General features: G+C 38.0%; 1 protein-coding gene across 2 annotated transcripts in view; it reads left to right on the forward strand.

Moving 5' to 3' along the window:
• The window catches only part of DMD (dystrophin), a 2,214,577-nt gene that overhangs the window by 1,567,387 nt on the left and 623,930 nt on the right, over window positions 1-23,260 (forward strand). For both annotated transcript variants that reach the window (XM_027607979.2, XM_027607980.2), the window contains exon 51: window positions 648-880. In XM_027607979.2, the coding sequence (XP_027463780.1) occupies window positions 648-880 (233 nt within the window). The remainder of the gene's footprint in view (window positions 1-647; window positions 881-23,260) is intronic.

The following is a 23,260-nucleotide window of genomic DNA, read 5'->3' on the forward strand; positions in this document are numbered from 1 at the left end:
AAAAACCTGAAGCTTAGAGAGGTTAAGTAATGTAACCAAGGTCACATTTTTTAGGTCTGATTTTCCAACGATAATGTAGCTTGAGTTTTCTCCACTGTCAGTCACTGTATGACCAGTCTGAAAGAAAAGGAAAAAAATATGAAAAACTATTCCCAATATAAAATACAGAGCAAAGACAAAAACATTTCATTGGCTTTGATTTCCCTAGGGACAGCCTTCAAAGTAATTTACTTCCCACTCAAGGAAACAAGATCTATCCAAACTGGACTTTTGCTTTTTTTTCCTTGAATGAGAAAAAATAAGTAAAACTTTTTCACCTGTTAAGGTCTATATAAGTGTTATTTGAGAAGGATGATTTAAATTAAATTAATTGTCCAGCCATTAGAATAAGCAAAATCATTTTGAAAGGTTGTTAAATGCTTACTAATGAAAAGTTTGAGTCCTTGGATTATCCCATCATATAGTAATGTGTAAAGTATTCACATTGGTGCAGGAAAAATTTATAACATAATAAACAATACTTTGGCTCAAATTGTTGTACTTTAATTAAGCTTGGTCTATTGTTATTGAAATCAGCTTCTTTGCTTGTTTTTCTAATTTTTCTTTTTTTTTTCTTTTTTTTTTCTTTTTGGAAAAAAAAAAATTAGCTCCTAGTCAGACTGTTACTCTGGTGACACAACCCGCGGTTACCAAGGAAACTGCCATCTCCAAACTAGAAATGCCATCTTCCTTGCTGTTGGAGGTACCCGCCCTGGCAGATTTCAACAGAGCTTGGACAGAACTTACCGATTGGCTGTCTCTGCTCGATCGAGTTATAAAATCACAGAGGGTGATGGTGGGTGATCTTGAAGACATCAACGAGATGATCATCAAGCAGAAGGTATGGGGAAAGAGAAAACCTGGTTGAGATTTTTCGTTAAAGTGAAGATTGTCCACATGTCCATTCACTCTCCCTAGACCATATTCCCACCAGTTTTTAGGCAGCTTTTCTCTGTCAGCTGCACACTACCTTTACTCTGTGTAGCCTAAGTATGATCAAGAAAAAAAAATAATGCAATTATCTAAAACCCATAAATTAAAATGGAATTATACAAGGAAAAAACCTTAAACCTTACAATTAGTTGGCTTTAATTAAATTCACTAAACAACCAGTATTTTAAAAATCTATTTAATATCAAATAAGTAGTTCAACTGAGCTGTTTACATTTTAAACTGTTTGTTTTGGCAGCCTGCAGCCATAATATATTACAGAATCAAATATAATAATCTGGGAATTGGTTATTCACTCTTCTGAATTGTCTGTGCCAATTTTCCTCCTACGATGATGAATATCACTGAAAGTTAGCTATAAATTTTTAGAAAAGTACCAAACATAATATATTTTTAAATACCTTAGATCTTAATATTGGTGTTTATGCAATGCTATAGTCAAATAAACATGTTTTTAATATAAAGACTGCATTTATCAGCCTCTTGGAATCCATTCCACAAAATCCTGACATCAGTTAGAAACATAGGAATACATTGATATAAATCTGATTGACCTAGTTAAAACAAATGCACTGTATATCTTTTATATTTCTGAGTGAATAAGAAAAATAGTTTTGAAATATTTATGTGCTGTACTTATTTCACTGGTAAATGATTTTCATATCTTTTCTACAGAAGTAATAAATTGCATTGAAGGTATTTAGTTGTTACAAAACTACTTTTTGAAAAAAGCAGGAGTAAAGCAGACAGATTTCTTTGTAAAATGAACTTTAGCAACTCAGTAGGAATAAAAATAAGTGGATAGTAGGCAATCTGCATTTAAAGTACCTTGATTTGAGACTCAGGAGGTGTGAATTAAGTGTTCTCTGTCGTTTGCAAGTGACATGATTGTGGTCAACTCATTCTCTGGATCTTGGTTTCCTTTTCTGGGCACAGGATGCACAGGTTCACATTCATATTCACCACATAGTGATGGACATGTGTGTATATGAAGATATGTAACTATTATATAAATATGTATAATTCGTTTCACTGCTCTTTTAGAACAAGTATTAATAGGTGCATTCTTCAGCACAAGCCATTGAGATGTCATACTCCTAGTAAGTAGCAGAGCAAAGATTCAAATCCAAGTCTGTTTGGTTTCTAAGCCTAAGTATTCTTACTTACTACATATACTGCTTGCTAGTATTAATGTAAATGTGGCTACCATTTGGTTATACATACGTTTTTATATATACAGTCTATGCCAGACACAGTGCTAAGCATTTATGGTTTCACTGCACTGATACATGCAGAAATAAGAGATTAAGTTCTTGCACAGTATTGTATCAAGTTATACTAATACTTCCAAGACTATTACCAAGCAGAGGAAACAATGTGTTACAGTGTTTCAAGCAAGGGCTTTGGAGATAGATGCTCTGGGTTCAAAGCTTGGCTCCTCTGCTACAGTTGTAGACCTTTGATGTGTTATTCAACCTCCCTGAAACTGAGTTTATCTGTACAATGTGAATGATGATACTATCTTTGCCTTATTGGTTGTCATAAGGACTACATTAGGTAGTACACGAAAAATGCTTCCCATCCTGCCTTGCTCAACTAATGTTAGTAATTAATATTAGATTATAAATCTGCCTGCTCACAGCATTTGTAGCATGCAAACTGATTGTCATATAATGATATTACATGAAAATAAGAGCTCATTTCCATATCTACACCCCATTCTGCCACTGGCATTGTGGTCTCCTGTAAAAGCCACTGAGTATTAGGGGGGAGAGGAAGTCCACACTCCTTTGTGATCCTAGCCTTTAGGATCTGCTTTAGAATCTACCTGCTCAGGAGTCTTCAGAAAAATAAGGTTATATATTTTTTTCAAAATGACTACTAATTTGATGCCTCTTCAAGGCGATAGTCTTACAGAGAGATCCAAAATTAATTCAGAGGAGAAGTTCAAGGGCCATGTCTAGGGTCACAGGGTCACAGAAAACCAGGAATTTTTAAATGCCACATATATACATATATATATTTATATATAGCATTCTATGTATTGTATGCTTCCAACCCTGCCTTGCTTACTGAAAGCAAGTAAGAGATGATGACTCTATCTCATATATATATATATATATATATATATATATATATATATCTCATATATATGTCATATATAATATATGTATATCGTAGATATACATGCATTTTTAATTTTTAGTTTTATATATTTTAAATGTTATATATATGAATAGTTATGTATATCATATCTGTATATGTAGATATACATAGAAGTATTATATATATATAAAACTTTCCTTCTCTTGATGAATAGTGGAGTGCTTTTCCTGCTTCTTCCCCTCATATTAAAAAAATGATTTGTAAAGACACTGTCAGTTCTTGCCTTTTAGAGCTTTCTATTACTAAATGGTCAGTAAAATAACTCTAAGTAAACATTAAGCAAGTGTGTGTTGGGTGGGGGGCAAAAAAGAGATAAGTTTAGGGAAGTATTTATTACAATATCAGGGAATAAACATTTTTCTCTATGTAAAGTTTTAAACAAAACAATCCTAATGTTAATATTTGAAGTGTTGGAAATGAGGTACTATTCCAAAAGGACTTTATAAACTGCAAAACACTATCAGTGCCTATTTATTCATATGTTCATTTAACAAATTTTTATTGAGCTACTACTAAGTGCCTGGGAAGTACAGAGTTGGACAAGATAGCAATGCACAGATTAAAGCAGGTGAAGGAAAAAAACAATAATAGCACTATGATAGAAATAAATTACAGGATAATACCTAGCACATATTTAACAATGAGTATATGCTAGTCATTTTTAAGTACTTCACGTGCATTACTTAATGCTCACAACACTGTGAGATTGATAGTAAAGTACAGTGAGGTTAAATAACCTGCCCAAGGTCAAGTAGTAAAGAGACAGCCATGGAATTTGAACTCATGCAGTCTGATTCCAGGGTCCCCACTGTAGTTTTTACCTCCCTGGGCATGTTTAGGGGATTCTCTAGGACCTTACTTCAGGAAGAGGACATCTGACGAAGCCAGGGAAGAAAATGGAGGTCAGGAAAAATTTCTTGAAGAAGCTAAAACTTAAGCCAAGTATTAAAGAACAAGTTGGAAATAATCAGGTGGATAAAACAGAAAGGTGACTCTGGCAGAAGAGACAAACTCTGCTTTTCGCTGAGATGGAAAACAATGTAGTGTGTTCTATAAATTGTGATTCCATGTGGCTGAAATTAAGGCGGTGAGGCAGAAACTGATGAAGTTGAATAGAGAGGGATGGGGGCTATGAAATGAGGATTTTTCCTTGATAGAACAAGGAGTTCGGTTATGGCCCGCAGGCAGGGGCATTGCTTAAAGTATTCTAAACAAAAAGGTAAAATCATCAGATGTAGTTTGTTGACTATCAATAGGGTTTTCTGGATGTAAGCAACAGAAACATCCTCTGATTAAATCAAGCAGAAAGTGAACGGACTGGAACAGTCATGAAGGCAGTGGGAAAAGGCTTAGAAAAAGAAAAGGTACCTGAGTACGTCTGGGCACCTAGTTCATAGTAACTACTCCAGGCTGTCTTTGTGATCCTCTTTTTTCTTTTTTCTTTCCTTTTTTTAAAAATTTGATTTTATTATGTTACGTTAGTCACCATACAATACATCACCAGTTTTCAATGCAGTGATCCATGATTCATTGTTTTCATACAACCCCCAGGGCTCCATGCAGTACGTGCCCTCCTTAATACCCATCACCAGGCTAACCCTTCCCCCACCCCAGAACCCTCAGTTTGTTTCTCAGAGTCCATAGTCTCTCATGGTTCATCTCTCCCTCCGATTCCCCCCCCCTCATTTTTCCCTTCCTTCCCCTAATGTCCTCCATGCTGCTCCTTATGTTCCACAAATAAGTGAAACCATATGATAATTGACTTTCTCTGCTTGACTTAGTTCACTTAGCATAATCTCCTCCAGTCCCATCCATGTGGATGTAAAACTTGGGTAGTCATCCTTTCTGATGGCTGAGTAATATTCCATTGTATATATGGACCACATCTTCCTTATCCATTCATCTGCTGAAGGGCATCTCAGCTCTTTCCACAGTTTGGCTATTGGGGACATTGCTGCTATGAACATTGGGGTGCATATGGCCCTTCTTTTCACTACATCTGTGTCTTTGGGGTAAATACCCAGGAGCACCATTGCTGGGCCAAAGGGTAGCTCTATTTTTAATTTTTTGAGGCACCTCCACACTGTTTTACAAAGTGGCTGTACCAACTTGCATTCCCACCAACAGTGTAAAATGGTTTCCCTTTCTCCACAACCTCTCCTTTGCCTTGTTAATTTTTGCCATTCTAACTGGTGTAAGGTGGAATCTCAAGGTGGTTTTGATTTGAATTTCCCTGATGGCTAATGATGGTGAACACTTTTTCATGTGTCTGTTAGCCATTTGTACGTCTTTGGAGAAGTGTCTGTTCATGTCTTCTGCCCATTTTTTGACTTGATTATTTGTTTTTTGGGGTGTTGAGTTTGAGACGTTCTTTATAGATCTTGGATACCAGCCCTTTATCTGTAGTGTCATTTGCAAAAATCTTCTCCTATTCTGTGGGTTGCCTCCTTGTTTTGTTGACTATTTCCTTTGCTGTGCAGAAGCATTTTATATTGATGAAGTCCCAAAAGTTCATATTTGCTTTTGTTTCACTAGCCTTTGGAGATGTATCTTGAAAGAAGTTCCTGTGGCCGATGTCTAAGAGGTTACTGCCTATGTTCTCCTCTAGGATTTTGATGGATTCCGGTCTCATATTGAGGTCTTTCATCTATTTTGAGTTTATCTTTGTGTGTGGTGTTAAAGAATGGTCGAGTTTCATTCTTTGTATGTAGCTGTCCAATTTTCCCAGCACCATTTATTGAAGAGACTGTCTTTTTTCCATTGCATATTTTTCCCTGTTTTGTCGAAGATTATTTGACCATAGAGTTGAGGGTCCTTATCTGGGCTCTCTATTCTGTTCCATTGGTCTATATGTCTGTTTTTGTGCCAGTACCATGCTGTCTTGGTGATCACTGCTTTGTAATATAGCTTGAAATCGGGCAAAGTGATGCCCCCAGCTTTGTTTATCAACATTTCATTAGCGATTCAGGGTCTTTTCTGATTCCATACAAATTTTAGGATTGTTTGTTCCAGCACTTTGAAAAATATCATTGGAATTTTGATCAGGATGGCATTGAAGGTGTAGATTGCTCTGGGTAGCATAAACATTTTAACAATGTTTATTCTTCCGATCCATGAGCATGGAATGTTTTTCCATCTTTTTGTGTCGTCTTCAATTTCTTTCATGAGTATTCTCTAGTTCCTAGAGTATAGATCCTTTACCTCTTTGGTTAGGTTTATTCCGAGGTATCTTATGGTTTTTGGTGCTTTTGTAAATGGAATCATTTCTCTAATTTCTCTTTCTACCACTGCATTGTTAGTGTATAAGAAAGCAACTGATTTCTGTGCATTGATTTTGTGTCCCGCCACATTACTGAATTGCTGTGTGAGTTCTAGCAATTTGGGGGTGGAGTCTTTGGGTTTTCCACATAAAGTATCATGTCATCTGTGAAGAAAGAGAGTTTGACTTCTTCTTTGCCAATTTGAATACCTTTTATTTCTTTTTGTTGTCCGATTGCTGTTGCTAGGACTTCCAGTACTATGTTGAACAATATGGCAAGAGTGGACAGCCTTGACATGTTCCTGATCTTAAGGGAAAGGCTCTCAGCTTTTCCCCATTGAGGATGCTATTCGCTGTGGGTTTTTCATAGATGGATTTTATGAACTTGAGGAATGTTCCCTCTATCCCTACATTCAGAAGAGTTTTAATCAGGAAAGGATGCTGTATTTTGTCAAATGCTTTTCTGCATCAATTGAGAGGACCATATGGTTCTTCTTTCTCCTCTTATTAATGTGTTCTATCACATTGATGGATTTGCGAATGTTGAACCACCCTTGCATCCCAGGGATAAATCCCACTTGGTCGTGGTGGTTGATCTTTTAATGTATAGTTGGATCCTGTTAGCTAGGATTTTGTTGAGGATTTTGGAATCCATATTCATCAGGGATATTGGTCTGAAATTCTCCTTTTTGATGGGGTCTCTGCCTGGTTTGGGGATTAAGGTAATGCTGGCCTCATAGAATGAGTCTGGAAGCTTTCCTTCTGTTTCTATTTTTTGAAACAGGTTCAGGATAATGGGTATTATTTCTTCTTTGAATGTTTGATAGAATTCCCCAGGGAATCCATCAGGCCCTGGACTCTTGTTTTTTTGGGGAGGTTTTTGATCACTGCTTCAATCTCGTTACTGGTTATTGGCTGATTCAGGTTGTCAATTTCTTCCTGTTTCAGTCTTGGGAGTTTATAGGTTTCCAGGAAGGCATCCATTTCATCCAGGTTGCTCAGCTTATTGGCATATAGTTGTTGATAATAATTTCTAATAATTGTTTCTATTTCCTTGGTGTTAGTCATGATCTCTCCCCTTTCGTTCATAATTTTATTAATTTGGGTCCTTTACTCTTTTCTTTTGGATAAGTCTGGCCAGTGGTTTATCGATCTTATTAATTCTTTCAAAGAACAAGCTTCTGGTTTCATTGCTCTGATCTGCATTTCTGGTTTCTAATTCATTGATCTCTGCTCTAATCTTAATTATTTCTCTTCTGATGTGTGGCTTAGGCATCGTTTGTTGCTTTTTTCTCTAATTCTTTAAGGTGTAGAGTTAGTTGGTGAATTTGGGATTTTTCTATTTTTTGAGTGAGGCTTGGATGGCTATGTATTTCCCCCTTGGGACCACCTTTGCAATATTCCATAGGTTTTGGACCAATGTGTTTTCGTCCTCATTCATTTCCATGAACTGTTTAAGTTCTTCTTTGATTTCCTGGTTGACCCAAACATTCTTGAGCAGAGTGGTCTTTAGCTTCCAAGTGTTTGAATTTCTGCCAAATTTTTTCTTGTGATTGAGTTCTAGTTTTAAAGCATTATGGTCTAAGAAGATGCAGAGAATAATCTCAGTCTTTTGGTATCAGTTGAGACCTGATTTGTGACCCAGAGTGTGGTCTCTTCTGGAGAAAGTTCCATGTGTGCTCGAGAAGAATGAGTATTCTGTTGTTTTAGGATGGAATGTTCTGTATATATCTATGAGGTCCATCTGGTCCAGTGTGTCATTCAAAGCTCTTGTTTCTTTGTTGATTTTCTGCTTAGATGATCTGTCTGTTGCTGAGAGTGGAGTATTGTGGTCTCCTACAATTAATGTTTTGTTATCAATATGACTCTTTATTTTGGTGAACAGTTGGCTTATGTAGATGGCTGCTCCCATCTTGAGGGCGTAGATATTTACAATAGTTAGATCTTCTTGTTGGATAGACCCTTTAAGAATGATATAGTGTCTGGGCGCCTGGGTGGCTCAGTTGTTAAGCATCTGCCTTCAGCTCAGGTCATGATCCCAGGGTCCTGGGATCGAGCCCCGCATCGGGCTCCCTGCTCGGCGGGAAGCCTGCTTCTCCCTCTCCCACTCCCCCTGCTTGTGTTCCCTCTTTCACTGCCTCTGTCTGTCAAATAAATAAATAAAATCTTTGAAAAAAAAAGAATGATATCGTGTCTTTCTGTGTCTCTAACTACAGTCTTTAGTTTAAAATCTTATTTGTCTGATATAAGAATTGCTACCTCAGCTTTCTTTTGAGGTCCGTTGGCATGGAAGATGGATCTCCATCCCTTCACTTTCAGTCTGGATGTATCTTTAGGTTCAAAATGAGTCTCTTGTAGACAGCATATGGATGAATCCTGTCTTTTTATCCAATCTGCAACCCTGTGCCATTTTATGGGAGCATTTAGGCCATTCATGTTGAGAGTGATTATTGGAAGATATGAATTAATTGTCATCATGTTGCCTGTGAAGACCTTGTTTTTATAGATTGTCTCTGTAAATTTCTTTTCTATATCACTCTTGGGGTCTTTCTCCTTTTATAGAACCCCTCTTAATATTTCTTACAGGGCCAGCTTAGTGGTCACATATTTCAGTTTCTGCCGGTCTTGGAAGTTCTGCATCTCTCCATCCATTCTAAATGACAGCCTTGCCAGATAAAGTATTCTTGGCTGCATGTTCTCGTTTAGTACCCTGAATATGTCTTGCCAGGCCTTTCTGGCTTGCCAGGCCTCTGTGGATAGGTCTGACATTTTTCTGATGTTCTTCTCTCTGTACGTAAGGAATCTCTTCCACCTAACTGTCCTTAAGATGGTTTCCTTGGTTCTAAGATTTGAGAGTTTTACCATTACATGCCAGGGTGTTGGCCTGTTTTCCTTGATCTTGGGAGGGGTCCTCTCTGCCTCTAGGACACGAATGTGTTTGTTTCATTCCCCAGATTAGGGAAGTTCTTAGCTACGATTTGCTCAAATATATCTTCTGGTCCTCTCTCTCTCTCTCTCCACCCCCTCAGGGATTCCAATAATTCTGACATTGGAACGTTTCATGGTGTCTGATTCTATTTTCATGGATTCTGAGTTGTTTTTCCCTGGCTGCCTCTTTTCCCTTTTTTGTCTATTAAATTGTCTTCTAGGTCACTAATTCGTTCTTCTGCCTCGCTTACCATTGCTGTTAGATTATCTAGATTAGATTGGATCTCATTGATAGCATTTTTAAATTCTGCCAATGCAGCTTTCATTTCTGCCCTTAGAGACTCTGTTGCCATTAATCGATTTCTCCATTCTAACTCTTGTCTTCACAATTGCTAAGCCTGAATTCCATCTCTGACATCTTCCTTATATCTGAATCCATTAGTAAATCTGTGGCATAAATCATAGTCTCTGAGTCTTTTCTATTTTGGGGGTTCCTCCTCCTAGTCGTTCTGTTGAGGGGTGGTTGAGGGAATGTATAGAGTCCAAATTAATGACCACAACCCAAGCCAGATGCGCTGTTTTATAGGGACCCTAGGGTTGCTGGCCTCTTGTTCTTCCAGCCTGTCTTCGGGGGGAGGGGCCTGCCATGCTGTTACTCAGGCAACCCTGTTTGGGCAGAGTTGCCCTGCCCCCCTGTGGTGGGGGATGGTCTCAGTGGAAACCGGTTTGGGGGGGCTTTTGTTCTCTGGCAGCTTTCCCTGGCACCTTTCCACATCTCTTCTGAGATTCAGAGCAGAAGAGACAGTTTCCAACCCTCTGCCTCAGAGCAGAAAGATTGCAGTGTGTTCTCCAGCGAGCTCTCCAGGCCACACTATCTCTGTTTCTATCTTTGCTGCTATAAACTGGAGTCCTGGGTTGTGCGCCCCTCTGCAGGGCTCCTAATCCTTGCCTCCGGGTGAGGACACATCTCTGCCTTTTGTGGTTCTAAAACCACCAGCCACCCCCAGTTTGCACGTGTGACCCCGCTGCTCCAGATTTCTGTCCGGGGGGCTTCCCTCGAGTCCTTTCTCTGCCGCTACTGGTCTGTGAGTCTGTGCCCCATCCCCAGTGCGGAGGCTCTCACTCACCGGTGGTGTAGGATCCCCACGGCCAGGCTCCCTCCCACTGCCATTTATCCTCTGATATCTGCCCACAGAATCACGGCTCCCTGCTTCATACCTCGAAACCAACCACCTGCGATATTCTGTTTGTAGAGATCCAGATCTTCTTACATCTCAGGCTGATTTTGTGGGTGTTCAGAGTGGTCTGGTAGATATCCAGCTCACTTCCGGGACTGGTTGGAATAAGTTCCCCTACTCCGCTACCATCTTTTCCCTCCATCTCCACGATCCTCTTTTTTCTGCGTACTGTTTAACTGCTCAGAATACAGAGTCCTGGAAGAGGGCGTCCAGTTGACCTTGCTTAGGTCACGCACCCGTCTCGTAGCTAGAGGAGAGCAGAAAACTTTGTTTTAAAACCCTCTCCTTCCAAAACCCTTCACGGTGACGGAGGGGTTGTTCCCCTCCAAAGAAATTGGGGGTCTATTGAAAATAGAAAGGGGAAAAGATACTGAGCAGCTGATAAGCAATAAATATCCCCTGAACTCAGGCAAGAATATTTAGAACAGGATGGAGGATGGCACAAATAAAGGGGATTTGTAGGAGGTGATGATGGGATCTAAGCAATATGTTTATCTATTTCAACTGTGGTATGTGGAGACCTGAAAAAAATACCATTTATGCCTCAGGACCTTAAATTTAAGTTTGACCCTTGCACATACTGGTTCTCAGTAAATGTTGATTGCTTGATGGATAATGTGAATGAAATGTGATACAGTAGCTTTATTTTTAACAGAGATTGAAATTTGGGATTTTAATTGTAGCTACAAAGCATCGTAAGTTAGGTAAGAGGTTGTAACAATATTTTATGAATCTAGGAGAACTTAGTTTTGAACTTAGGAAGTTCAGATCAAACCTTAGGCATACGGTGATTGAATTATTATTCCCAGTAAGGGAAGAAGGATCAGACATTTGAATAAGTTAGCTCTTCATAATTCTAGACCTTGAATTCAAAATCATATATCTGATATTAAGCTTCTGTTCTTTCACATAAGTTCTTAGTTGAGAAAACTGGGCTGCCACTATTTGGAAATAAAAGTAATCTTTACTAAAAATAAAGTAATTTTTACTAAGTGATTTATATTAAGCAAAAATATAGAAATTAAAATGACAACTATAAATATTTTAAAAGATTTTATTTGAGAGAGAGAGCACGAGAGGGGGGAGGGTCAGAAGGAGAAGCAGACTCCCCGCTGAGCAGGGATTCCCAATGTGGGACTCGATCCCGGGACTCCAGGATCATGACCTGAGCTGAAGGCAGTCGCTTAACCAACTAAGCCACCCAGGTATCCGACAACTATACATTTTTTTAAGTTTATAAAATGCAGCCATTTAAAAAATTAAGCAACTTGCCTGCTTAACTTTAGAGAGTAAAAAATGTACCATTATATTGTAGAGAAATAGAGATGTAAAATATGCAAATTAAACCTTTAAAAGTAAAACATAAATGAAGCTCCAAGTTGATTTCCTAACATTGTGAATTAATAGCAGAGTGTGATTTGTAATTTATAGTTTTGTATCAAAAGTCTGATTTTTAAAAATGCTCTTTTTATTTCATCATATGTTTAAGTAAAATTGAAACAAAATTGTTTTGACAATTATTCACAGTTTTCTTTTACTGACATAATCTATCGAATGAAGTGGAAATATGTCTAGAGTTTTCATTGAAAATATGGCTATTTGGGAAAGGAAGGGGAGGGAAAGACAAAGAGGGGAAGGGAGGAGGGTGGGAAGGAGGGAAGGAAAATTAGGAAAAAAGAGAGAGGGAGGACAGGAGAAATGGAAGAAAGGATGGAGGGTGGGAGGGAGAGAGAGGTTGGGGAGGTAAGAGAGGTGGATGGTAAATTTGAGGAGAGCTTTGGGGCAGTGGGGAACTGTGTTGCTATCAGCAGATAGGATTTAGGTGGCCATAAGATACCATTATTTTTTATACTGCTGGTGTCTCATTGCCTGTGCTAAACAAATTATAGTCTTTTTTCAAGTCATTTTGGCCAGGTGTTCAGAGTAATTCACTAAATCTAAACCACGGGCACTGTATTGAGTAAAGAAGTGAATTGGCAGAGAGGTTTAATCCTGTAATAAGACATCTCCAGGTTGGGGTTGAGAAAAATTGGCCAATCTGGACAAGATGATAATATTGTTCAAGATTCATTTTTAACTACACATTACACCTCTACCTGGGAGATTTCATTATCCAAAAATTGAATAAGCAGTTTCAGTAGGTACAGTCTATATTTAAATGGAAAATAATTACTTGGATGTGTTTAATTTTTTTTATTGTTAAGGTCAAAGTCTTTAATAAAAGTTCCGTGATTATTTTTTGAACTCTGGCTGTATCTACACAAAGAACAATTGAATGGGTCCAGAATTATTCTGATTATAACTTTCAGTGAAAAAATTCAGCCACAGTCTTACAACGAAAGAACTTGTATAGCATGGACCTAGAAGGATTAGTGAAACAGTGTTGGGGAAAAAAGGCATTGTTTAAACTAAAAACAAAACTAACAGAACGTTTCTTGGTATTATTCTGTTTCCATGAACGTTGCAGCAAAGTGGATACTACAAATAGTTTCCCTTATTCAACACATGAGAAAAGTTACAGACAATTCAGGTAATTGGTTTAAGGTGATTTAGTGAATGTAATTGCCCTAATGTAAATCTAGACCTCTTGCGAATAATGTTTCTTACTTCTTTTTTTTTTCTATGACCCCCCCATTTCTTAAGCATCTCCTCATCTCTCCGCCAAAATTAAAACAAAACAAGCTATGCACAGTTTATTTCCATGGGTATCCAATGGACTCCACAAGTTGTAGGACAGTCATCTTAGGGTGAGGAGATTGATTATTCTGGGGTTTTTTTCTTTTAACAAACAACCATCCAGCCCTCGTCATCTCATCTTTGTACTTCTGTACAACCTTGCATAAGAAACACCACTCCAGAGGGTGCCATCTTTCCACATATAGGTGTGTGTTATATTCTACGAAGAATAATGTTGTAATATGTTTGGCCGAGGATATTTGCAAATTTGGTACTGCAATTATCTTCTGACAAATGTACATGTCTCCTGTAGAAAGCTCATAACTGTGTGATTCACTGCTCCACATTTTTCTTTCCCTACCTAATGAGAGCCAAATTCACTATTATCTTCACTGAAGGATGTAAGGATAAGTCAGTGTCAACAATTTAACTTAGATTATACTCTCTGGTAATGATAAAATAAACTCCCCTTAAAGACAATGGTCAGAGAGTTGCAAACACAAAAAAAATCCTCTTCTCGAAGTGTCATAATAACCTTTTTATGGACAGTGATGCCATACGCTTTTTGACTTAAAGATATACATAGGTTTTAGTAAACTACATATTTCAAAGTCTGTGAATAGAAATGCATATCTTAATACATTTCAATTCAATTCACTGTAAAATTCTCTGTCAAAATCTTATCAAGTAAAACTGAACCATGATATTTACATGAAATCTGATAAAAGCCAGTATACTGTGTTTTCAATAAAATACCAGTGGGATTCTGATAAGGAAGTTTATGTTTGTCATTGTTTTTAAATAGTGAATTCTATTTCAAAATTTCCTTGCTTGGGTCTAAATAAATCCTTTATATGAAATACCTTTTATTATTTTCATAAAAATATCTAAAATATGTGATCTTCTCTGTTTTATAAGAAAGCAATATAACTAATTCAATGTCTTTTAATCTTTTTTTGAAAGCTATATAATGTTACTATACTCTGAATGTTATTACCTGCTTTGGGGACTTTTCATTTCACCACAATTTTGGGTCCTTGAAATCTATAATTGAAGTTGTAGTATGCAATAATATAAGTTCCTCCTACTGTTGCTCTTAATGTTAGGGTAATGGTAAGTAATGTTAATGTAAGGTGCATGGTTCTTTGTTTATTCATTCCTCAATTCAACAAATTGTCTTTGAAAACCCATGTTGCAAAGCATGCTAAAGACAGGTAGGGAACTATTAGGAAATGATGTTGGAAAGAGATAGTGGGGTAAGAGCTTGGATTTGAATTTGATTTCCTGGGTGTTAGTGAATAATTGAGATTAAGATAAAACAGTGTTTACACATAACTACTAGTAAGTGTTTCTGTACATTTATCCACACTTTTGTGTGTACGATTACTTGCATTAAAGTAATAAATATATGTATACATATTAATAACATACATATGAGGTGGATATTTTTAGTAGTTTGCAATGAAAATAAATACTATGAATATTTTTTGTCTCTCAAATGCCTGCTTTGAGACCTGAGTTACAATGTCATGCAGATTCATTAGAGATACAGTGACTAACTTTAAAGGGCTTTTGGCGTAAGATTAAGTTTTCTTCCATCTGTTATTTATTGAACACTTGCTGGTGAAAGACATCAGTGTTATCTGTTCCTGGGGATTAAAAATAAAAAGAATAGGCAGAGAGAGGAAGATGGTGGCAAAGTAGGAGGACGTTAGACTTGCCTCATCCCATGAACGCCACTAGATACCTATCGAATCATCCTAAATACCCCCAGAAATCAACCTGAAGACTGACAAAACAAACTCCACAACTAAAGTGAGAAGAGGCCACATTGAAGAAGGTAGGAAGCGCAGAGAGGTGGCATAGGGTAGAAAGCAATCTCAGCAGCTGCAGAGGGGAGGCAGCAGTGGTCACAAAGAAGGGGGAATGCACAGGAGAGTATTTCCCCATAGCCACTGGCTTGGAAAGTGAGAGGGGCTGAATTCCCTGAGTTCTTGCAACTCAGTGGGACTTAAATCCTAGAGTTTTAAATGTCAAGGGGCTTGGCTAGGATAGAGCCTTGAGGACACTGTGCTACTCCTGCAGAGAAGTCCGGCAAACAGCAAGGATGCATACAGCATGGAAACAGGATCCAAAGAGTGCCTGGGGCACACAGTGGGGAGATTATTCACTCTTCTTGAGGCATGGCCCTGAGAGGCAGCATTCCAGGAGATGCCTGTCCTGGAACAAATGAGCTGCCAGTGCCATTTTCTTCCTAATCCCCTCAGCATAAACAGAGTCACCTGCTGAAAGCAGCACAGTACTGACACTGGCTACCAAATTTGCTTATACTAAGTCCCACCCCTCTGCTCTATGGTGGAACTGCCATACTCAGCCACACTAACCTCAGTCACAGTGTGGTGGGTCCCTCCCCCAGAAGGCCAGCACAAACCCCTGCCCACACCACATCTCCCAGTCAGAGAGTTTTTCAGGGTCTCAGTTCTGGTGAAGGTGGTGACAGGTCTGATTTCATAAGCAGACCAGAGCACACCTAGTTAAAACTCACCACATTCAGGCCAGGGACCGAACACAGGAGCTGGATCTTTGAAAAAATTAATAAAATTGATAAACCTCTAGCAGACTTACCAAAAAGTAAAGAAAAAGGACCCAAATGAGAGAAGAAATAACAGCCAACACCATGGAAATACAAACAATTAGAATATTATGAAAAACTATATGTCAACAAGTTGAACAACATGGAAGAAATGGACAAATTCCTACAAGCATATAAATTATCAAAACTGAAACAGGAAGAAATAGAAAACTTGAACAGACTGATACCAAGCAAAGAAATTAATTCAGTAATCAAAAAACTCCAACAAACAAAAGTCCAGGACCAGATGGTTTCACAGATGACTTCTACCAAACATTTAAAGGGTTAATTCCTATTCTTCTCAAACTATTCCAAAAAAATAGAAGAGGAAGGAAAACTTCCAAATTCATTCCATGAGACAAAATTACCCTGATATCAAAACCAAATAAAGACACCACCAAAAAAAGAACCACAGACCAATATATCTGATGAACATAGATGCAAAAATCCTCAACAAAATACTAGCAAACCAAATCCAACAATACATTAAAAAAATCATTCACGACAACCAAGTCGGATCAGTCAATGTGATACATCACATTAATAAAAAAAAAAAAAAGGATAGGAACAATATGATCCTTTCAATGGATTCAGAAAAAGCATCTGACAAAGTGCCACATCCATTCATGATAAAAACCCTCAACAAAGTAGGTTTAGAGGGAACATATCAACATCATAAAGGCCATCTATGAAAAACCCACAGCTAATATCATCCCCAGTGGGGAAAAACTGACAGCTTTTCCCCTTTGGTCGGGAACAAGACAGGGATGTCCACTCTCACCACTTTTATTCAACATAGTACTGGAAGTCCTAGCCACAGCAATCAGACAACACAAAGAAAAAGGCATCCAGAGGTGCCTGGGTGGTTCAGTCAGTTACGCATCCAACTCTTGATTTTGGCTCAGGTAATGATCTCAGAATTCTGAGATTGAGCCCTGCATTGGGCTCCACACTGGGTGTGGAACCTGCTTAAGATTTTCTCTCTCTCTCTCTCTCCTCCTCTCTTTAAAAAAAAAAAAAAAAATCAGCAGGGAAGAAGTAAAACTTTTACTCTTGACAAATGGTACGATATTACATAGAGAAAACCCAAAAGACTCCACCAAAAAACTGCTAAACGAATTCATTAAAGTCGCAGGATACAAAATCAACATGCAGAAATTTGTTGCATTTCAATACACCAATAATGAAGCAGCAGAAAGAGAAATTAAGAAATTAATCTCATTTATAATTGTACTAAAAACATAAGATACCTAGGAATAAACCTAACCAAAAAGGTGAAAGACCTGTACTCTGAAAAGCATCAAACATTGATCAAAGAAATTAAATACAATACGAAGAAATAGACATTCCATGCTCATGGATCAAAAGAACAAATATTTTTAAAATACACTACCCAAAGCAATCTACACATTTAATGCAATCCCTAACACAATACCAACTGCATTTTTCACAGAGCTAGAAAGAACAATCCTAAAATTTGTATGGAACCACAAAAAAAAAAACCCGAATAGCCAAAGCAATCTTGAAAAGGAAGAGCAAAGCTGGAGGCATCACAATTCCAGACTCCAAGTTTTATTACAAAGTTGTAGTAATCTAAACAGTCTATGTGTCTAAAAATAGACACATAGATCAGTAGAACAGAATAAAAAAAACCTAGAAATGAACCCCCTACTGTATGGTCAGTTAATCTTCAATGAAGCAGGAAAAAACATCCAATGGGAAAAAGGCAGTCTCTTCAACAAATGGTGTTGGGAAAACAGGCAGCAACATGCAAAAAAATGAAACTGGACCACTTTCTTCCACCATACACAAAAATAAATTCAAAACGGATTAAAGACCTAAATGTGAGACCTGAAATCATAAAAATCTGATAAGAGAACCAGGCAGTAACTTCTTTGACATGGGCCGTAGCAAATTCTTTCTAGATATGTCCCCTGAGGCAAGGGAAACAAAAGCAAAAACAAACTTCATCAAAATAAACATTTTGTGCATGGAGAAGGAAATAGTAAAGCTAAAAGGCCACCTACGAAATGGGAGAAAATATTTGCAAATGACATACCAGATACAGGGTTAGTATCCAAAATCTATAAAGAACTTATACAATTCAACATCCAAAAAACAAATAATCCAATTAAAAATGGGCAGAAGACATGAATAGACATTTCTCCAAAGAAGACATCCAACTGGCCAACAGACACATGAAAAGGTATTCAACAAAAATATAAATTCACAGGGATACATGCACCCCAATGTTTATAACAGCATTATTTACAATAGTCAAACTATGGAAGTAGCCCAAGTGACCATTGGCCAATGAATGGATAAAAAAATGTATATATATTTGTATATGTATGTATGTATATGTACGCACACAATGGAATATTATTCAGCCATAAAAAGGAATGTAATCTTGCCATTTGCAATGACATGGATGGAGCTAGAGAGTATTATGCTAAGTGAAATAAGTCAGGGAAAGACAAATACCATATGACTTCACTCATACGTGGAATTTAAGAAACAAGAGCAAAGGGAAAAGAGAGGCAAACCAGGAAAAAGACTCTTGACTATAGAGAAAAAATTGATGGTTATCTGAGCAGAGGTGGTTGGGAGGATAGGTTAAATAGATGATGGGGATTAAGGAGTCCACTTGTGATGAGCTCAGGGTGATATATGAAAGTGTTGAATCACTGTATTATACACCTGAAACTAATATTACACTGTATGTTAACTGGCTGGAATTTAAATCAAAACTTAAAATATAAAATAATTAAAAAGTATATAATCTCCTATTTTAGAGTATATATTCTGTGAGGGAAGCATAAAAGGCAAAGAGAGGTAATTGCCACAAGAAAAAAAATTGCTATGGTGGTTTTAATCATATATATTAGAATGAATGAATGAATCATTTCTTTCCTTCCTCTTCATATGTGCCTGCCTCTCTCATAGAGATGAAATTAAGCTAGACTTCTCTTTCCACATGCCTTGTTAATTTTTATCCAGTAACCTCGGGTTGAAAATCTGTTTTTGCATAATATGTTCTAATGTTTTTGATTTTCATAATCCAAGCTAATCAGTAAATTTCCAAGGTGATCATAGCTGCATTGTTTTTGAAATAGAAGCAGTGGAATTTGACTATAGTCTTGTGATCTTTTATGAATTCACTAAAAATAATGCCAGGGTTTCTAGAGTGATGTGAGTCAATTCTTTACTAGATTTAGAAAAATAACTGTGAGTATAATTTTAGTATTTCACACATCCTTCCAGATTCCCTTATCTTTATGTTTTGCATTCTGTGTAAACAAGTAGCATCATATTCAAGAATTATGTATTTCTTATAATTTATTCAGGGAAAGAATATCTTCTGTATGATTTATGCCAAGAATAGAAATGCTTTGATTTACCTGACATATTCTCCTTTCAAACAGAATAAACTTCGTAATAATAGACTTTACCTTCCCCCACCCCCAAACTGATTAATCTATGTTCAGCTCTTGGATTATTTTTAACTCTTCCAATTAGAAATAAGAAAAAGTAAAGCCATGGGCAAAGTTTGGGGCAAAAGTATATAGATAAATCTCTACTTAAGAAAGTGGAGGGAAGAGAATAATTTACACTTAACTCCTTCATGCTTTTTTCCCCCTAAATCTGAAAGAACGAGATCATTGTGAGAGGGGAAAATAATCTGTAGCAACTCCGTTGAGGCTAAGATTTTCTGTCATGTCACATTATATGAAAATCATAAAAAAGCTGCCACAGATAGAACCATAACTGCCCCTTGAGAAATCTGACATAAAAATCAAACCACCACTTTACAACACTTCCGCAAGTTCGATTTTATTTTTTTGTTTAAGTTATATAATAGGTGTTAGGCACTACAAGAAGACAGCTATTGGGAGCAGATAACAGCAGATGGAAAGAATGTAAGCAGGCAAGAAGCTATATATAATGAGATTTTACAGTAAAAGTGTTGTCTAAATCAAAATGAGGATGTATTTTATTTTTAGCATTAGGAACTTTTTAGATGAGAATGGTACAGTCATTTGCAGGTGTGAGTTCTAACCAAATCCAATTGTGAAGTAACCACACCAATGACTTAGGGTTCCTTCACACTCCTTCAAGTTGATTATAATGATTAGAAATGTAGAGTTGACTGGTTTGTCAGAGCATGGAAGTTTTTGAAATCTACCCTTGGCTGCTCTGTGAAATTTGTTTTCATAATTTCAGTCGATATTGGTCTTTTTAATCAGTGACTTACTGCAAAATTATTTTGTCCACTAACCATATATTTTCTTGTAAAGCTGTTTCTGTTGTCTTAAACTTCTTTTTTAAAACATTTATTGTCATTTGGCCTTTTACAGTTTTACATGTTAACCCTTGAGAGGAATTTAAATTTTCTTAAAGGCAGGCATAGTATTCTTTTTCTGTAGCAACTAAAGATATACTAGTTGTTTTTAAAACTATTGTTTATTTATTTTATCTTCATGGATGACTAGTTTTACTTAGCATTTAAAATTTAACATTCTGTTATGGAGGCATATGCATATTTTATTTTAACTTTTAAATGCATCATGATTTCTGTTTGTTTTTGGTCAGTGATGAATGAAAGGCTTCTGGGAATTAAATTTACATCAAACAAAAACAGTTATAATTTTAGACTGTACGAATTTTAAAAATTAGAGGATCTTTTTTTTTAGCCCCAATTAATACTGATAGGATTGGGTTTGGCTATATAAGACAAAATCCTCGTTACAATAGCTTATCCATATAGGAGGTTTGCTCACATAGCAAGACCTCCAGAATTCTTTATTCCAGGGTAGGTCCAGCAGCCTCAAAAATCATGTGTCCCAACTCCTTCTTGAATCATCCCCAGCCATCCTTAACCTGTGGCTTCTGTTCCTTCCTGTGGTCTCAAGATGGCTACACCACCTCTAAGCGCTAAGTGTGTGTTTTAAAATGGCAGAGTGGGAAATGGGGAGAGTAAATGCATGTGTCAGGTGTCAGCTTACATTTACAGGGAAAACAAAAGCTTTTCTGTCCTCCCCACATAAAAGAGATCTGCTTCCAGGGCATTGAAGCAAAATGTGTCCTATGACCAATCCTAGCTTCAAGAGATGCATATTCTTCTTCTTCAGACTTAAGGACTTTTAATTAGATAAAAATGATGTGATCAATTTCCTCTTTTAGTTTTCTCCTCACAGAGATGGCAGGGAGGTGTGAATGTGAGAGAATACCCCGAGTGTTGATGTGTAGTAGTAGACATCACTTATGTTACTTTACAATCACACCATACAAAGGTTCTGAAAACAATGAAAATTTAAGAGGGAAATTGGATGCATTGTGTTTATATCCCCTCCTCTATTCTCAAGGAGTAACTTCCTAATTAACCATATGTGTTGTCTCTAATTCTCTAAATCTGCACTGTCCAGTACAGTAGCCACTAGCTAAATGTGGCTATTTAAATTTGAATTAGTTAAACTTGAGGCATTTCCTCTTCCATCCTCCCAGGTGTCTGAATGGGAGAGTCCCAGTGGGTCCCTGCAAGTTCGGGGTCCCTGTGAGTCCAGGTTCCCAGGAGTCTGGGTTCTCACGGGTCCCAGGTCCGAGTGACCTAGGGGCAGGGGCCGGCTGCTCCAGTGGCACCCAGGATACACTGGCCAGACTGGCAAAGGGAGCAGGAGGGAGCCTTCCTGCTGAAAGTTGAGGAAGCCTGATGGAAAGATCGTGCTTCTGGGGGACATGAACGTAGGTGAGAGTGGGTACGATGTCGCTGCTGGAAAGGTACATGGAGCGGCAGCTCCTGGACACAGCCAGCATGGTGAGTGGTGCTTTCTACCTGAAGCAGTGGCACTCCTACAACATCTCCATCTGGCACCCCGCAGATTTTCATGGTCCTCCTGCCGTCTGCCTGCCGGCCTCAGAATATTCCAGCATTTATTACAAAGGTAGAGAGAAGGCAGGCCAGCTCCAGATTTCCAGATCCACAGAGTGACACAGTGGTGAGCTCCCTGGGTTTTCTTTTTGCCTCATTTATCCCAGACTTAGAGCTGAAGAAGCCAGAAATTCAGAAATGCCAGAGGGCACAGACAAACCAAAATTAAAAGCCTGTTCTTTCACTGAAGGATCGGGCAACAGGTAGCCCTGGTAAGACAAACCTTTTAGACAATAACTGTTGTACTCCAGCCGAACACTCAGAACTGGAGCACCTCCATGCCCACCATCAAGGCCTTGTAGGAGCTAAAGCTCTCAACCCCTTCAGGTGGTAAAGAGCCCTCCGATTTTGTGGCGCCAGTGGTGGCTGCATGGTGAGTTTGGACTTCTGCCTGCCTCTACCTCTCAGGAAAGAGAAGGTACCCGCCCCAGCCCCCTCAGTCCCCGCTGGGATGAAGGAGCCAGCTTAAATGGAAGATTTAAGTAAGATCCAGTGTCTCATAGCACAGGACAGAAATGTCCGGGTTTCAATTAAAAACAAGGACGAAAGATCTCCAAGATCTCCAAGAAAGAGGAAGATCTCCAACTGAGTCAAAAAAAGACAATCACTGGATGCCAACCCAGAGCTGACAGAGATGGTGGAGTTACCTGACAAGGACTTTGAAGCAGCCATCCTAAGAATGCTTCAGTGAACAATCATGAACACTTCAACAAATGATGAAAAGAAAATAACCTCAGCAGAAACAGATTTAAAGAAGACCCAAATGGAAATTTCTGAACTGAAAAAAAAAAATGCAATAACCAAAATAAAGGGCTCAGTGGGTGGACTTGACAGCCAAGTGGAGGGGAGCAAGAAGAAAGAACTGTGAATTGGAAGATAGAACAATGAACACTAGCCAACCTGAAATACGGAGAGAAAATAGAGGGAGGTGAACAGAGCTTCAGGGACCTGTGGGACAGAAGATCCAATACTGTGCCATCACAGTTCTGAAAGGAGAGGAGTAAGGTTGGCACTGACAGAGTCCTAGAAGAAATAATGGCCAAGAATTTCCCAAGTATGGCCAGAGACATAAACCTGCAGATTCCAGAAGCTGAGAGAACCCCAAACAGGATAAACTGAAAGAGACCCTTGTCAAGACACATCATAATTAAACTCTGAGAACTAAGGACAAGGAAAAAATCTTGAAAGCAGCCAGAGGGGAAGACAATCAGAATGACAGTGGATATCAGATCAGATACCATGGTGGTCAGAAAGCAGAGGCATCTTTTTCAAGTGCTCAAGCAAAGATGAAGAATAGTTCTTGTCCATCTTCTGTCCCAGAGAGTGACTCTGGAAAGACATGCTTCTGTTGCATATGACGCAATGTTGACTCAGGACTTCTCACTTGCTCTTTTCTTTAAATTACAGAGAGTAGAATGCTATTTCATACTTAATATACATTT

The sequence above is a fragment of the Zalophus californianus genome, chromosome X (genome assembly GCF_009762305.2).
Source record: "Zalophus californianus isolate mZalCal1 chromosome X, mZalCal1.pri.v2, whole genome shotgun sequence".
Classification (NCBI taxonomy): Eukaryota; Metazoa; Chordata; class Mammalia; order Carnivora; family Otariidae; genus Zalophus; species Zalophus californianus.